At 52.2% G+C, this 17,808-nt stretch overlaps 1 protein-coding gene across 1 annotated transcript in view; it reads left to right on the top strand.

The window, feature by feature from the left end:
• LOC118378378 (ventricular zone-expressed PH domain-containing protein-like) overlaps positions 1–17,808 on the top strand; it is a 280,439-nt gene that overhangs the window by 24,890 nt on the left and 237,741 nt on the right. Inside the window, 1 exon segment of the mRNA XM_052469152.1 lies at positions 1,845–2,243. Within this exon segment, the coding sequence (XP_052325112.1) occupies positions 2,106–2,243 (138 nt within the window). The 5' untranslated portion in view covers positions 1,845–2,105.

Genomic DNA, 17,808 nt, shown 5'->3' with positions numbered 1-17,808 from the left:
GTTGTAGAATTTAACGGCTCTTTTCTGGATTTTGATAATTAGTGGGTATCGGCCTAATTCTGCCCTGCATGCATTATTTGGTGTTCTACATTGTACACGGAGGATATTTTTGCAGAATTCTGCATGCAGAGTCTCAATTTGGTGTTTGTCCCATTTTGTGAAGTCTTGGTTGGTGAGCGGACCCCAGACCTCACAACCATAAAGGGCAATGGGTTCTATAACTGATTCAAGTATTTTTAGCCAGATCCTAATTGGTATGTCAAATTCAGTTTGTAAAGCAGACCCTCATGCCAAATTCAGTTTGTAAAGCAGACCCTCATGCCAAATTCAGTTTGTATAGCAGACCCTCATGCCACAGCCCTTTGTTTGTATAGCAGACCCTCATGCCAAATTCAGTTTGTAAAGCAGACCCTCATGCCAAATGTTTGTATAGCAGACCCTCATGCCAAATTCAGTTTTTAGTGACCCTCATCTCTTGGGCAACCCTCATGCCAAATTCAGTATGGAGACCCTTGCCAAATATTTGTATAGCAGACCCTGCCAAATTCAGTGACTGCAGACCCTTTTCCGTTTGTAAAGCAGACCCTCATGCCAAATTCAGTTTGTAAAGCAGACCCTCATGCCAAATTCAGTTTGTCAGGGACCCTCATGCCAAATTCTGTTTGTAGAGCAGACCCTCATGCCAAATTCCGTTTGTAAAGCAGACCCTCATGCCAAATTCAGTTTGTGACAGACCATGCCAAATCATCAGTTTGTATAGCAGACCCTCATGCCAAATTCAGATTATAGCAGACCCTCATGCCAAATTCAGTTTTATAGCAGACCCTCATGCCAAATTCAGTTTGTAAAGCAGACCCTCATGCCAAATTCAGTTTGTATAGCAGACCCTGTATTCAGTTTTCAAGCAGACTCTCATGCCCATCAGTTTGTATAGCAGACCCTCATGCCAAATTCAGTTTGTATAGCAGACCCTCATGCCAAATTCCGTTTGTAAAGCCCTCATGCCAAATTCAGTTTGTAAAGCAGACCCTCATGCCAAATTCAGTTTGTATAGCAGACCCTCATGCCAAATTCAGTTTGTATAGCAGACCCTCATGCCAAATTCAGTTTGTATAGCAGACCCTCATGCCAAATTCAGTTTGTATAGCAGACCCTCATGCCAAATTCAGTTTGTATAGCAGACCCTCATGCCAAATTCAGTTTGTATAGCAGACCCTCATGCCAAATTCAGTTTGTAAAGCAGACCCTCATGCCAAATTCAGTTTGTATAGCAGACCCTCATGCCAAATTCAGTTTGTAAAGCAGACCCTCATGCCAAATTCAGTTTGTAAAGCAGACCCTCATGCCAAATTCAGTTTGTATAGCAGACCCTCATGCCAAATTCAGTTTGTATAGCAGACCCTCATGCCAAATTCAGTTTGTATAGCAGACCCTCATGCCAAATTCAGTTTGTATAGCAGACCCTCATGCCAAATTCAGTTTGTATAGCAGACCCTCATGCCAAATTCAGTTTGTAAAGCAGACCCTCATGCCAAATTCAGTTTGTAAAGCAGACCCTCATGCCAAATTCAGTTTGTATAGCAGACCCTCATGACAAATTGTGTCAAATGCTTTTTTGAAATCAACAACGCATGACTTTGCCTTTGTTTTGGTTTGTTTGTTCAAACCAGGGGGAATATGTGGTCTGTCGTGCTGTAATTTGGTAAAAATTCAATTTGACATTTGCTCAGTATATTGTTTTCATTGAGAAAATGTACGAGTCTGCTGTTAATGATAATGCAGAGGATTTTCCCAAGGTTGCTGTTGGGGTCAAATTTGTCTCCATTTTTGTCTTTCTTTCTCAGGGGTCTAATGTGTATGAGGTCATCACCCCACCACCTTCAGGGACCATGCCCTGTCTCCATAGCAACTTCTGGCCCCAGGTTGGCCCAGAGTGAGTGTGGGTCAAACCAGGCCTGAGCAGGCCTGACGTGGACCAGACCAGGCTGAGGTGGGCCCGAAGCAGGCCAGAGTGAGTGTGGGTCAAACCAGGCCTGAGCAGGCCTGACGTTGACCAGACCAGGCTGAGGTGGGCCCGAAGCAGGCCAGAGTGAAGCAGAGACATCATGCACCAGCTGTTTGGCCTGGTTCTCGGCCAGAGGGACCTGTCGCGGGCCGGAGACCTCTTCTCCCTGGAAGACTCGGAGATAGAGGACTGTCTCTCACAGGCCCTGGAGGAAATCAAGGCTATCTCCTGCTCTCCTGTGAGTAACCCTTACCTACCCATCCATTCACACACAAATACATGACGGTGTCTTTGATGTACTAGAGGAGGTCAAAGGTATCTATTGCTCTCTTGTAAGTTGCCTATGCATGCATGCACACAAACATGCACAGCCATGCATAGGCAAACACACACACACACTGCTTATGGCAGGTGTGTCTCTTGGGACTGTTCACTGAAAACAGATCTGATATGATGCCTATCCCTCCAGATGTCCTCATTTCCCATCCAACACAGTCAGTCTCTCAGTCATCATTTAACTAAAGAATGAACGAGTCTGCAGCTGAATGTAACCCAACAGCTCACGGTCTAGATGGGGTCTAGATGGGGTCTAGATGGGGCCAGCGTATTCAGACACGGTCTAGATGGGGTCTAGATGGGGCCTAGATGGGGTCTAGATGGGGTCTAGATGGGGTCTAGATGGGGCCAGCGTATTCAGACACGGTCTAGATGGTTTCTAGATGGGGTCTAGATGGGGCCTAGATGGGGTCTAGATGGGGTCTAGATGGGGTCTAGATGGGGCCAGCATATTCAGACACGGTCTAGATGGGGTCTATAGATGGGGTCTAGATGGGGTCTAGATGGGGCCAGCGTATTCAGACACGGTCTAGATGGGGCAAGCGTATTCAGACACGGTCTAGATGGGGTCTAGATGGGGCCAGCGTATTCAGACACGGTCTAGATGGGGTCTAGATGGGGCCAGCGGATTCAGACACGGTCTAGATGGGGCAAGCGTATTCAGACACGGTCTAGATGGGGTCTAGATGGGGCCAGCGTATTCAGACACGGTCTAGATGGGGTCTAGATGGGGAGAGGGGGTTCAGACACGGTCTAGATGGGGCCAGCGTATTCAGACACGGTCTAGATGGGGCCAGCGTATTCAGACACGGTCTAGATGGGGCCTAGATGGGGCCAGCGTATTCAGACACGGTCTAGATGGGGCCAGCGTATTCAGACACGGTCCTAGATGGGGTCTAGATGGGGCCAGCGTATTCAGACACGGTCTAGATGGTTTCTAGATGGGGTCTAGATGGGGCCTAGATGGGGTCTAGATGGGGTCTAGATGGGGTCTAGATGGGGCCAGCATATTCAGACACGGTCTAGATGGGGTCTAGATGGGGTCTAGATGGGGTCTAGATGGGGCCAGCGTATTCAGACACGGTCTAGATGGGGTCTTCAGAGATGGGGTCTAGATGGGGCCAGCGTATTCAGACACGGTCTAGATGGGGTCTAGATGGGGTCTAGATGGGGCCAGCGGATTCAGACACGGTCTAGATGGGGCTAGATGGGGCCAGCGTATTCAGACACGGCCTAGATGGGGCCTAGATGGGGCCAGCGTATTCAGACACGGTCTAGATGGGGCCAGCGTATTCAGACACGGTCCAGATGGGGTCTAGATGGGGCCAGCATATTCAGACACGGTCTAGATGGGGTCTAGATGGGGCCAGCGTATTCAGACACGGTCTAGATGGGGTCTAGATGGGGCCAGCGTATTCAGACACGGTCTAGATGGGGTCTAGATGGGGTCTAGATGGGGCCTAGATTCAGACACGGTCTAGATGGGGCCAGCATATTCAGACACGGTCTAGATGGGGTCTAGATGGGGCCAGGTTCAGACACGGTCTAGATGGGGTCTAGATGGGGTCTAGATGGGGCCAGCGTATTCAGACACGGTCTAGATGGGGTCTAGATGGGGCCAGCGTATTCAGACACGGCCTAGATGGGGCCTAGATGGGGCCAGCGTATTCAGACACGGTCTAGATGGGGCCAGCGTATTCAGACACGGTCTAGATGGGGTCCTAGATGGGGCCAGCGTATTCAGACACGGTCTAGATGGGGCCAGGTTTCAGACACGGTCTAGATGGGGTCTAGATGGGGCCAGATATTCTAGATGGGGTCTAGATGGGGTCTAGATGGGGCCAGCATATTCAGACACGGTCTAGATGGGGTCTAGATGGGGCCAGATTCAGACACGGTCTAGATGGGGCCAGCTAATTCAGACACGGTCCAGATGGGGCCAGCGAATTCGGGGCCAGCATATTCAGACACGGTCTAGATGGGGCCAGCGTATTCAGACACGGTCTAGATGGGGTCTAGATGGGGCCAGCGTATTCAGACACGGTCTAGATGGGGCCTAGATGGGGCCAGCGTATTCAGACACGGTCTAGATGGGGTCTAGATGGGGCCAGCAATTTCAGACACGGCCTAGATGGGGTCTAGATGGGGTCTAGATGGGGTCTAGATGGGGCAGCGATTTCAGACACGGTCTAGATGGGGTCTAGATGGGGTCTAGATGGGGCCAGCGTATTCAGACACGGTCTAGATGGGGCCAGCGTAGTCAGACACGGTCTAGATGGGGTCTAGATGGGGTCTAGATGGGGTCTAGATGGGGCCAGCTTATTCAGACACGGTCTAGATGCGGTCTAGATGGGGTCTAGGGGGTCTAGATGGGGTCTAGATGGGGCCAGCATATTCAGACACGGTCTAAATGGGGTCTAGATGGGGCCAGCTTATTCAGACACGGTCTAGGTGGGGTCTAGATGGGGTCTAGATGGGGTCTAGATGGGGTCTAGATGGGGCCAGCTTATTCAGACACGGTCTAGATGGGGTCTAGATGGGGTCTAGATGGGGTCTAGATGGGGCCAGCTTAATTCAGACGCGGTCTAGATGGGGCCATCTTATTCAGACACGGTCTAGATGGGGTCTAGATGGGGTCTAGATGGGGCCAGCGTATTCAGACACGGTCTAGATGGGGTCTAGATGGGGTCTAAATGGGGCCAGCGTATTCAGACATGGTCTAGATGGGGTCTAGATGGGGTCTAGATGGGGCCAGCGTATTCAGACACTGTCTAGATGGGGCCAGCGTATTCAGACACGGTCTAGATGGGGTCTAGATGGGGCTAGATGGGGTCTAGATGGGGTCTAGATGGGGCCAGCCTATTCAGACACGGTCTACATGGGGCCAGCGTATTCAGACACGGTCTAGATGGGGTTTAGATGGGGTCTAGATGGGGCCAGCGTATTCAGACACGGTCTAGATGGGGTCTAGATGGGGTCTAGATGGGGCCAGCGTATTCAGACACGGTCTAGATGGGGCAAGCGTATTCAGACACGGTCTAGATGGGGTCTAGATGGGGCCAGCGTATTCAGACACGGTCTAGATGGGGTCTAGATGGGGCCAGCGTATTCAGACACGGTCTAGATGGGGTCTAGATGGGGCCAGCTTATTCCTAGACACGGTCTAGATGGGGTCTAGATGGGGTGTAGATGGGGCCAGCGTATTCAGACACGGTCTAGATGGGGTCTAGATGGGGCCAGCGTATTCAGACACGGTCTAGATGGGGCCAGCGTATTCAGACACGGTCTAGATGGGGTCTAGATGGGGCCAGCGTATTCAGACACGGTCGTAGACACGGTCTAGATGGGGCCAGCGTATTCAGACACGGTCTAGATGGGGTCTAGATGGGGCCAGCGTATTCAGACACGGTCTAGATGGGGCCATCTTATCAGACACGGTCTAGATGGGGCCAGCGTATTCAGACACGGATGGGGTCTAGATGGGGTCTAGATGGGGCCAGCGTATTCAGACACGGTCTAGATGGGGCCTAGATGGGGCCAGCGTATTCAGACACGGTCTAGATGGGGTCTAGATGGGGCCAGCGTATTCAGACACGGTCTAGATGGGGTCTAGATGGGGCCAGCGTATTCAGACACGGTCTAGATGGGGTCTAGATGGGGCCAGCGTATTCAGACACGGTCTAGATGGGGCCAGCTTATTCAGACACGGTCTAGATGGGGTCTAGATGGGGCCAGCGTATTCAGACACGGTCTAGATGGGGTCTAGATGGGGTCTAGATGGGGCCAGCGTATTCAGACACGGTCTAGATGGGGCAAGCGTATTCAGACACGGTCTGATGGGGTCTAGATGGGGCCAGCGTATTCAGACACGGTCTAGATGGGGTCTAGATGGGGTCTAGATGGGGCCAGCGTATTCAGACACAGTCTAGATGGGGCAGCGGGTCTAGATGGGGTCTAGATGGGGCCAGCGTATTCTGACACGGTCTAGATGGGGTCCTAGATGGGGCCAGCGTATTCAGACACGGTCTAGATGGGGCCAGCGTATTCAGACACGGTCTAGATGGGGTCTAGATGGGGCCAGCGTATTCAGACACGGTCTAGATGGGGTCTAGATGGGGCCAGCGTATTCAGACACGGTCTAGATGGGGTCTAGATGGGGCCAGCGTATTCAGACACGGTCTAGATGGGGTCTAGATGGGGCCAGCCAGCGTATTCAGACACGGTCTAGATGGGGCCAGCTAGATTCTAGATGGGGCCACATTCAGGGTCTAGATGGGGTCTAGATGGGGCCAGCGTATTCAGACACGTCTGATGGGGTCTATGGGGCCAGCATATTCAGACACGGTCTAGATGGGGCCAGCGTATTCAGACACGGTCTAGATGGGGTCTAGATGGGGACAGCTTATTCAGACACGGTCTAGATGGGGTCTTTAGATGGGGCCAGCGATATTCAGACACGGTCTAGATGGGGTCTAGATGGGGCCAGCTTATTCAGACACGGTCTAGATGGGGTTTAGATGGGGCCAGCGTATTCAGACACGGTCTAGATGGGGTCTAGATGGGGACAGCTTATTCAGACACGGTCTAGATGGGGCCTAGATGGGGCCAGCTTATTCAGACACGGTCTAGATGGGGTCTAGATGGGGTCTAGATGGGGCCAGCGTATTCAGACACGGTCTAGATGGGGCCAGCGTAGTCAGACACGGTCTAGATGGGGTCTAGATGGGGTCTAGATGGGGTCTAGATGGGGCCAGCTTATTCAGACACGGTCTAGATGCGGTCTAGATGGGGTCTAGATGGGGTCTAGATGGGGCCAGCTTATTCAGACACGGTCTAGATGGGGTCTAGATGGGGTCTAGATGGGGTCTAGATGGGGCCAACATATTCAGACACGGTCTAAATGGGGTCTAGATGGGGCCAGCTTATTCAGACACGGTCTAGGTGGGGTCTAGATGGGGTCTAGATGGGGTCTAGATGGGGCCAGCTTATTCAGACACGGTCTAGATGGGGTCTAGATGGGGTCTAGATGGGGTCTAGATGGGGCCAGCTTAATTCAGACACGGTCTAGATGGGGCCATCTTATTCAGACACGGTCTAGATGGGGTCTAGATGGGGTCAAATGGGGCCAGCTTATTCAGACATGGTCTAGATGGGGTCTAGATGGGGTCTAGATGGGGCCACCTTATTCAGACACGGTCTAGATGGGGTCTAGATGGGGTCTAAATGGGGCCAGCTTATTCAGACATGGTCTAGATGGGGTCTAGATGGGGTCTAGATGGGGCCAGCGTATTCAGACACTGTCTAGATGGGGCCAGCGTATTCAGACACGGTCTAGATGGGGTCTAGATGGGGCCAGCGTCTAGATGGGGTCTAGATGGGGCCAGCCTATTCAGACACGGTCTACATGGGGCCAGCGTATTCAGACACGGTCTAGATGGGGTCTAGATGGGGCCAGCATATTCAGACACGGTCTAGATGGGGTCTAGATGGGGTCTAGATGGGGCCAGCGTATTCAGACACGGTCTAGATGTGGTCTAGATGGGGCCAGCGTATTCAGACACGGTCTAGATGGGGTCTAGATGGGGCCAGCGTATTCAGACACGGTCTAGATGGGGTCTAGATGGGGCCAGGTATTCAGACACGGTCTAGATGGGGTCTAGATGGGGCCAGCTTATTCAGACACGGTCTAGATGGGGTCTAGATGGGGTGTAGATGGGGCCAGCGTATTCAGACAGGTCTAGATGGGGTCTAGATGGGGCCAGGGTATTCAGACACGGTCTAGATGGGGCCAGCGTATTCAGACACGGTCTAGATGGGGTCTAGATGGGGCCAGCGTATTCTAGATGGGGCCAGCGTATTCAGACACGGTCTAGATGGGGCCAGCGTATTCAGACACGGTCTAGATGGGGTCTAGATGGGGCCAGCGTATTTAGACACGGTCTAGATGGGGCCATCTTATCAGACACGGTCTAGATGGGGCCAGCATATTCAGACACAGCTTAGATGGGGTCTAGATGGGGTCTAGATGGGGCCAGCATATTCAGACACGGTCTAGATGGGGCCAGCTTATTCAGACACGGTCTAGATGGGGTCTAGATGGGGCCAGCTTATTCAGACACGGTCTAGATGGGGTCTAGATGGGGTCTAGATGGGGCCAGCTTATTCAGACACGGTCTGGATGGGGTCTAGATGGGACCAGCTTATTCAGACACGGCCTAGATGGGGTCTAGATGGGGTCTAGATGGGGCCAGCGTATTCAGACACAGTCTAGATGGGGCCAGCATATTCAGACACGGTCTAGATGGGGTCTAGATGGGGTCTAGATGGGGCCAGCTTATTCTGACATGTTCTAGATGGGGTCTAGATGGGGTCTAGATGGGGCCAGCTTATTCAGACACGGTCTAGATGGGGCCAGCGTATTCAGACACAGTCTAGATGGGGCCAGCATATTCAGACACGGTCTAGATGGGGTCTAGATGGGGTCTAGATGGGGCCAGCTTATTCAGACACGGTCTAGATGGGGTCTAGATGGGGTCTAGATGGGGCCAGCTTATTCAGACACGGTCTAGATGGGGCCATCTTATTCAGACACGGTCTAGATGGGGCCAGCTCTAGATGGGGTCTAGATGGGGTCTAGATGGGGCCAGCATATTCAGACACGGTCTAGATGGGGTCTAGATGGGGTCTAGATGGGGCCAGCTTATTCAGACACGGTCTAGATGGGGTCTAGATGGGGTCTAGATGGGGCCAGCTTATTCAGACACGGTCTAAATGGGGCCATCTTATTCAGACACGGTCTAGATGGGGCCAGCTTATTCAGACACGGTCTAGATGGGGTCTAGATGGGGTCTAGATGGGGCCATCTTATTCAGACACGGTCTAGATGGGGTCTAGATAGGGTCTAGATGGGGCCAGCTTATTCAGACACGGTCTAGATGGGGTCTAGATGGGGTCTAGATGGGGTCTAGATGGGGCCAGCTTATTCAGACACGGTCTAGATGGGGTCTAGATGGGGGGGTCTAGATCTAGATGGGGCCAGCTTATTCAGACACGGTCTAGATGGGGTCTAGATGGGGTCTAGATGGGGTCTAGATGGGGCCATCTTATTCAGACACGGTCTAGATGGGGCCATCTTATTCAGACACGGTCTAGATGGGGTCTAGATGGGGTCTAGATGGGGTCTAGATGGGGCCAGCTTATTCAGACACAGTCTATAGATGGGGTCTAGATGGGGTGTAGATGGGGACAGCTTATTCAGACACGGTCTAGATGGGGCTAGATGGGCCAGCTTATTCAGACACTGTCTAGATGGGGTCTAGATGGGGTCTAGATGGGGTCTAGATGGGGCCAGCTTATTCAGACACAGTCTATAGATGGGGTCTAGATGGGGTCTAGATGGGGTCTAGATGGGGCCAGATTATTCAGACACTGTCTAGATGGGGTCTAGATGGGGTCTAGATGGGGTCTAGATGGGGCCAGCTTATTCAGACACGGTCTAGATGGATGGTCTAGATGGGGTCTAGATGAGGCCAGCTTATTCAGACACGGTCTAGATGGGGTCTAGATGGGGTCAAATGGGGCCATTTTATTCAGAGATGGGGCCAGCATATTCTGTGTTCTAGATGGGGTCTAGATGGGGTCTAGATGGGGCCAGCTTATTCAGACACGGTCTAGATGGGGTCTAGATGGGGTCTAGATGGGGTCTAGATGAGGCCAGCTTATTCAGACACGGTCTAGATGGGGTCTAGATGGGGTCTAGATGGGGCCAGCTTATTCAGACACGGTCTAGATGGGGCCAGCATATTCAGATGGGGGTCTAGATGGGGCCAGCTTATTCAGACACGGTCTAGATGGGGTCTAGCTGGGGTCTAGATGGGGTCTAGATGGGGCCAGCTTATTCAGACACGGTCTAGATGGGGTCTAGATGGGGTCTAGATGGGGCCAGCTTATTCAGACACGGTCTAGATGGGGTCTAGATGGGGTCTAGATGGGGTCTAGATGGGGCCAGCTTATTCAGACACGGTCTAGATGGGGTCTAGATGGGGTCTAGATGGGGTCTAGATGGGGTCTAGATGGGGTCTAGATGGGGCCAGCTTATTCAGACACATTCTAGATGGGGTCTAGATGGGGTCTAGATGGGGTCTAGATGGGGCCAGATTATTCAGACACTGTCTAGATGGGGTCTAGATGGGGTCTAGATGGGGCCATCTTATTCAGACACGGTCTAGATGGGTTCTAGATGGGGTCTAGATGGGGTCTAGATGGGGTCTAGATGGGGTCTAGATGGGGCCATCTTATTCAGACACGGTCTAGATGGGGCCAGCATATTCAGACACGGTCTAGATGGGGTCTAGATGGGGCCAGCTTATTCTGACATGTTCTAGATGGGGTCTAGATGGGGTCTAGATGGGGCCAGCTTATTCAGACACGGTCTAGATGGGGTCTAGATGGGGTCTAGATGGGGTCTAGATGAGGCCAGCTTATTCAGACACGGTCTAGATGGGGTCTAGATGGGGTCTAAATGGGGCCATCTTATTCAGACACGGTCTAGATGGGGCCAGCATATTCAGACACAGCTTAGATGGGGTCTAGATGGGGCCAGCTTATTCAGACACGGTCTAGATGGGGTCTAGATGGGGTCTAGATGGGGCCAGCTTATTCAGACACGGTCTAGATGGGGTCTAGATGGGGTCTAGATGGGGCCATCTTATTCAGACACAGTCTAGATGGGGTCTAGATGGGGTCTAGATGGGGCCAGATTATTCAGACACTGTCTAGATGGGGTCTAGATGGGGTCTAGATGGGGCCAGCTTATTCAGACACGGTCTAGATGGGTTCTAGATGGGGTCTAGATGGGGCCAGCTTATTCAGACACGGTCTAGATGGGGTCTAGATGGGGTCTAGATGGGGTCTAGATGGGGTCTAGATGGGGCCAGCTTATTCAGACACGGTCTAGATGGGGCCAGCATATTCAGACACGGTCTAGATGGGGTCTAGATGGGGTCTAGATGGGGTCTAGATGGGGCCAGCTTATTCAGACACAGTCTAGATGGGGTCTAGATGGGGTCTAGATGGGGTCTAGATGGGGCCAGATTATTCAGACACTGTCTAGATGGGGTCTAGATGGGGTCTAGATGGGGCCAGCTTATTCAGACACGGTCTAGATGGGGTCTAGATGGGGTCTAGATGGGGCCAGCTTATTCAGACACGGTCTAGATGGGGTCTAGATGGGGTCTAGATGGGGTCTAGATGAGGCCAGCTTATTCAGACACGGTCTAGATGGGGTCTAGATGGGGTCTAGATGGGGCCAGCTTATTCAGACACGGTCTAGATGGGGCCAGCATATTCAGACACAGCTTAGATGGGGTCTAGATGGGGCCAGCTTATTCAGGGATGGGGTCTAGATGGGGTCTAGATGGGGTCTAGATGGGGCCAGCTTATTCAGACACGGTCTAGATGGGGTCTAGATGGGGTCTAGATGGGGCCAGCTTATTCAGACACGGTCTAGATGGGGTCTAGATGGGGTCTAGATGGGGTCTAGATGGGGCCAGCTTATTCAGACACGGTCTAGATGGGGTCTAGATGGGTCTAGATGGGGCCAGCTTATTCAGACACGGTCTAGATGGGGTCTAGATGGGGTCTAGATGGGGTCTAGATGGGGCCAGCTTATTCAGACACATTCTAGATGGGGTCTAGATGGGGTCTAGATGGGGTCTAGATGGGGCCAGATTATTCCAGACACTGTCTAGATGGGGTCTAGATGGGGTCCAGGGCCATCTTATTCAGACACGGTCTAGATGGGTTCTAGATGGGGTCTAGATGGGGTCTAGATGGGGTCTAGATGGGGTCTAGATGGGGCCATCTTATTCAGACACGGTCTAGATGGGGCCAGCATATTCAGACACGGTCTAGATGGGGTCTAGATGGGGTCTAGATGGGGTCTAGATGGGGCCAGCTTATTCTGACATGTTCTAGATGGGGTCTAGATGGGGTCTAGATGGGGCCAGCTTATTCAGACACGGTCTAGATGGGGTCTAGATGGGGTCTAGATGGGGTCTAGATGAGGCCAGCTTATTCAGACACGGTCTAGATGGGGTCTAGATGGGGTCTAAATGGGGCCATCTTATTCAGACACGGTCTAGATGGGGCCAGCATATTCAGACACAGCTTAGATGGGGTCTAGATGGGGCCAGCTTATTCAGACACGGTCTAGATGGGGTCTAGATGGGGTCTAGATCTAGATGGGGCCAGCTTATTCAGACACGGTCTAGATGGGGTCTAGATGGGGTCTAGATGGGGTCTAGATGGGGCCATCTTATTCAGACACAGTCTAGATGGGGTCTAGATGGGGTCTAGATGGGGCCAGATTATTCAGACACTGTCTAGATGGGGTCTAGATGGGGTCTAGATGGGGCCAGCTTATTCAGACACGGTCTAGATGGGTTCTAGATGGGGTCTAGATGGGGCCAGCTTATTCAGACACGGTCTAGATGGGGTCTAGATGGGGTCTAGATGGGGTCTAGATGGGGTCTAGATGGGGCCAGCTTATTCAGACACGGTCTAGATGGGGCCAGCATATTCAGACACGGTCTAGATGGGGTCTAGATGGGGTCTAGATGGGGCCAGCTTATTCAGACACAGTCTAGATGGGGTCTAGATGGGGTCTAGATGGGGTCTAGATGGGGCCAGATTATTCAGACACTGTCTAGATGGGGTCTAGATGGGGTCTAGATGGGGCCAGCTTATTCAGACACGGTCTAGATGGGGCCAGCATATTCAGACACGGTCTAGATGGGGTCTAGATGGGGTCTAGATGGGGTCTAGATGGGGTCTAGATGGGGCCAGCTTATTCAGACACGGTCTAGATGGGGCCAGCATATTCAGACACGGTCTAGATGGGGTCTAGATGGGGTCTAGATGGGGTCTAGATGGGGTCTAGATGGGGTCTAGATGGGGTCTAGATGGGGTCTAGATGGGGCCAGCTTATTCTGACATGTTCTAGATGAGATGGGGTCTAGATGGGGTCTAGATGGGGCCAGCTTATTCAGACACGGTCTAGATGCGGTCTAGATGGGGTCTAGATGGGGTCTAGATGAGGCCAGCTTATTCAGACACGGTCTAGATGGGGTCTAGATGGGGTCTAAATGGGGCCATCTTATTCAGACACGGTCTAGATGGGGCCAGCATATTCTGACATGTTCAGATGGGGTAGATGGGGTCTAGATGGGGCCAGCTTATTCAGACACGGTCTAGATGGGGTCTAGATGGGGTCTAGATGGGGTCTAGATGGGCCAGCTTATTCAGACACGGTCTAGATGGGGTCTAGATGGGGTCTAGATGGGGCCAGCTTATTCAGACACGGTCTAGATGGGGTCTAGATGGGGTCTAGATGAGGCCAGCTTATTCAGACACGGTCTAGATGGGGTCTAGATGGGGTCTAGATGGGGTCTTAGATGATGGGGCCAGCATATTCAGACACAGCTTAGATTCTAGATGGGGCAGCTTATTCTCTAGATGGGGTCTAGATGGGGTCTAGATGGGGTCTAGATGGGGCCATCTTATTCAGACACGGTCTAGATGGGGCCAGCATATTCAGACACGGTCTAGATGGGGTCTAGATGGGGTCTAGATGGGGTCTAGATGGGGTCTAGATGGGGCCATCTTATTCAGACACGGTCTAGATGGGGCCAGCATATTCAGACACGGTCTAGATGGGGTCTAGATGGGGTCTAGATGGGGTCTAGATGGGGCCATCTTATTCAGACACAGTCTAGATGGGGTCTAGATGGGGTCTAGATGGGGTCTAGATGGGGCCAGATTATTCAGACACTGTCTAGATGGGGTCTAGATGGGGTCTAGATGGGGCCAGCTTATTCAGACACGGTCTAGATGGGTTCTAGATGGGGTCTAGATGGGGCCAGCTTATTCAGACACGGTCTAGATGGGGTCTAGATGGGGTCTAGATGGGGTCTAGATGGGGTCTAGATGGGGCCAGCTTATTCAGACACGGTCTAGATGGGGCCAGCATATTCAGACACGGTCTAGATGGGGTCTAGATGGGGTCTAGATGGGGTCTAGATGGGGCCAGCTTATTCTGATGGGGTCTAGATGGGGTCTAGATGGGGCCAGCATATTCAGACACGGTCTAGATGGGGTCTAGATGGGGTCTAGATGGGGCCCAGCTTATTCAGACACGGTCTAGATTCTAGATGGGGTCTAGATGGGGCCATCTTATTCAGATCTAGATGGGCCAGCATATTCTGACATGTTCTAGATGGGGTCTAGATGGGGTCTAGATGGGGCCAGCTTATTCAGACACGGTCTAGATGGGGTCTAGATGGGGTCTAGATGGGGTCTAGATGAGGCCAGCTTATTCAGACACGGTCTAGATGGGGTCTAGATGGGGTCTAGATGGGGCCAGCTTATTCAGACACGTCTAGATGGGGTCTAGATGGGCCAGCTTATTCAGACACGGTCTAGATGGGGTCTAGATGATGGGGCCATCTTATTCAGACACGGTCTAGATGGGGTATTCAGACACAGCTTAGATGGGGTCTAAATGGGGCCAGCTTATTCAGACACGGTCTAGATGGGGTCTCAGATGGGGTCTAGATGGGGTCTAGATGGGGCCAGCTTAGACACGGTCTAGATGGGGTCTAGATGGGGTCTAGATGGGGCCAGCTTATTCAGACACGGTCTAGATGGGGTCTAGATGGGCAGATTCTAGATGAGCTTATTCAGACACATTCTAGATGGGGTCTAGATGGGGTCTAGATGGGGTCTAGATGGGGCCAGATTATTCAGACACTGTCTCTAGATGGGGTCTAGATGGGGTCTAGATGGGGCCATCTTATTCAGACACGGTCTAGATGGGTTCTAGATGGGGTCTAGATGGGGTCTAGATGGGGTCTAGATGGGGTCTAGATGGGGCCATCTTACTTATTCAGACACGGTCTAGATGGGGCCAGCATATTCAGACACGGTCTAGATGGGGTCTAGATGGGGTCTAGATGGGGTCTAGATGGGGCCAGCTTATTCTGACATTTTCTAGATGGGGTCTAGGGGGTCTAGATGGGGTTATTCAGACACGGTCTAGATGGGGTCTAGATGGGGTCTAGATGAGGCCAGCTTATACAGACACGGTCTAGATGGGGTCTAGATGGGGTCTAAATGGGGCCATCTTATTCAGACACGGTCTAGATGGGGTCAGACACAGCTTAGATGGGGCCCAGCTTATTCAGACACGGTCTAGATGGGGTCTAGATGGGGTCTAGATGGGGCCAGATTATTCAGACACTGTCTAGATGGGGTCTAGATGGGGTCTAGATGGGGCCAACTTATTCAGACACGGTCTAGATGGGTTCTAGATGGGGCTAGATGGGGCCAGCTTATTCAGACACGGTCTAGATGGGGTCTAGATGGGGTCTAGATGGGGTCTAGATGGGGTCTAGATGGGGCCAGCTTATTCAGACACGGTCTAGATGGGGCCAGCATATTCAGACACGGTCTAGATGGGGTCTAGATGGGGTCTAGATGGGGCCTAGATGGGGCCAGCTTATTCAGACACAGTCTAGATGGGGTCTAGATGGGGTCTAGATGGGGTCTAGATGGGGCCAGATTATTCAGACACTGTCTAGATGGGGTCTAGATGGGGTCTAGATGGGGCTTATTCAGACACGGTCTAGATGGGTTCTAGATGGGGTCTAGATGGGGCCATCTTATTCAGACACGGTCTAGATGGGGTCTAGATGGGGTCTAGATGGGGTCTAGATGGGGCCAGCTTATTCAGACACGGTCTAGATGGGGCCATCTTATTCAGACACAGTCTAGATGGGGTCTAGATGGGGTCTAGATGGGGTCTAGATGGGGCAGATTATTCAGACACTGTCTAGATGGGGTCTAGATGGGGTCTAGATGGGGCCAGATTATTCAGACACTGTCTAGATGGGGTCTAGATGGGGTCTAGATGGGGCCAGCTTATTCAGACACGGTCTAGATGGGGTCTCTAGATGGGGTCTAGATGGGGTCTAGATGGGGCCAGCTTATTCAGATGGGGCCAGCATATTCAGACACGGTCTAGATGGGGTCTAGATGGGGTCTAGATGGGGTCTAGATGGGGCCAGCTTATTCAGACACGGTCTAGATGGGGTCTAGATGGGGTCTAGATGGGGTCTAGATGGGGCCAGATTATTCAGACACTGTCTAGATGGGGTCTAGATGGGGTCTAGATGGGGCCAGCTTATTCAGACACGGTCTAGATGGGGCTAGATGGGGCAGCTTATTCAGACACGGTCTAGATGGGGTCTCTAGATGGGGATGGGGCCAGCTTATTCTGACATGTTCTAGATGGGGTCTAGATGGGGTCTAGATGGGGCCAGCTTATTCAGACACGGTCTAGATGGGGCCAGCTTATTCAGACACGTCTAGATGGGGTCTAGATGGGGTCTAGATGGGGTCTAGATGAGGCCAGCTTATTCAGACACGGTCTAGATGGGGCCAACTTATTCAGACACGTCTAGATGGGGTCTAGATGGGGTCTAGATGGGGTCTAGATGAGGCCATCTTATTCAGACACGGTCTAGATGGGGTCTAGATGGGGTCTAAATGGGGCCATCTTATCAGGCACGGTCTAGATGGGGCCATCATATTCAGACACAGCTTAGATGGGGTCTAGATGGGGTCTAGATGGGGCCAGCATATTCAGACACGGTCTAGATGGGGCCAGCATATTCAGACACGGTCTAGATGGGGTCTAGATGGGGTCTAGATGGGGTCTAGATGGGGCCAGCTTATTCAGACACGGTCTAGATGGGGTCTAGATGGGGTCTACATTGGGTCTAGATGGGGTCTAGATGGGGCCAGCTTATTCAGACACGGTCTAGATGGGGTCTAGATGGGGTCTAGATGGGGCTAGCTTATTCAGACACGGTCTAGATGGGGTCTAGATGGGGCCAGCTTATTCAGACACGGTCTAGATGGGGTCTAGATGGGGCCAGCATATTCAGACACGGTCTAGATGGGGTCTAGATGGGGTCTAGATGGGGCCAGCTTATTCAGACACGGTCTAGATGGGGTCTAGATAGGGTCTAGATGGGGACAGCTTATTCAGACACGGTCTAGATGGGGCCAGCTTATTCAGGGTCTAGATGGGGTCTAGATGGGGTCTAGATGGGGCCAGCTTATTCAGACACGGTCTAGATGGGGTCTAGATGGGTCTAGATGGGGCAGCTTATTCAGACACGGTCTAGATGGGGTCTAGATGGGGTCTAGATGGGGTCTAGATGGGGCCAGATTATTCAGACACTGTCTAGATGGGGTCTAGATGGGGCCAGATTATTCAGACACTGTCTAGATGGGGTCTAGATGGGGTCTAGATGGGGCCAGCTTATTCAGACACGGTCTAGATGGGGTCTAGATGGGGTCTAGATGGGGCCAGCTTATTCAGACACGGTCCAGCATAGATGGGG

This window comes from Oncorhynchus keta, chromosome 1 (assembly GCF_023373465.1).
Source record: "Oncorhynchus keta strain PuntledgeMale-10-30-2019 chromosome 1, Oket_V2, whole genome shotgun sequence".
Taxonomy (NCBI): Eukaryota; Metazoa; Chordata; class Actinopteri; order Salmoniformes; family Salmonidae; genus Oncorhynchus; species Oncorhynchus keta.
Note: the sequence above shows the minus strand (reverse complement) of the source record. Positions and strands in the feature narration are given on the sequence as shown.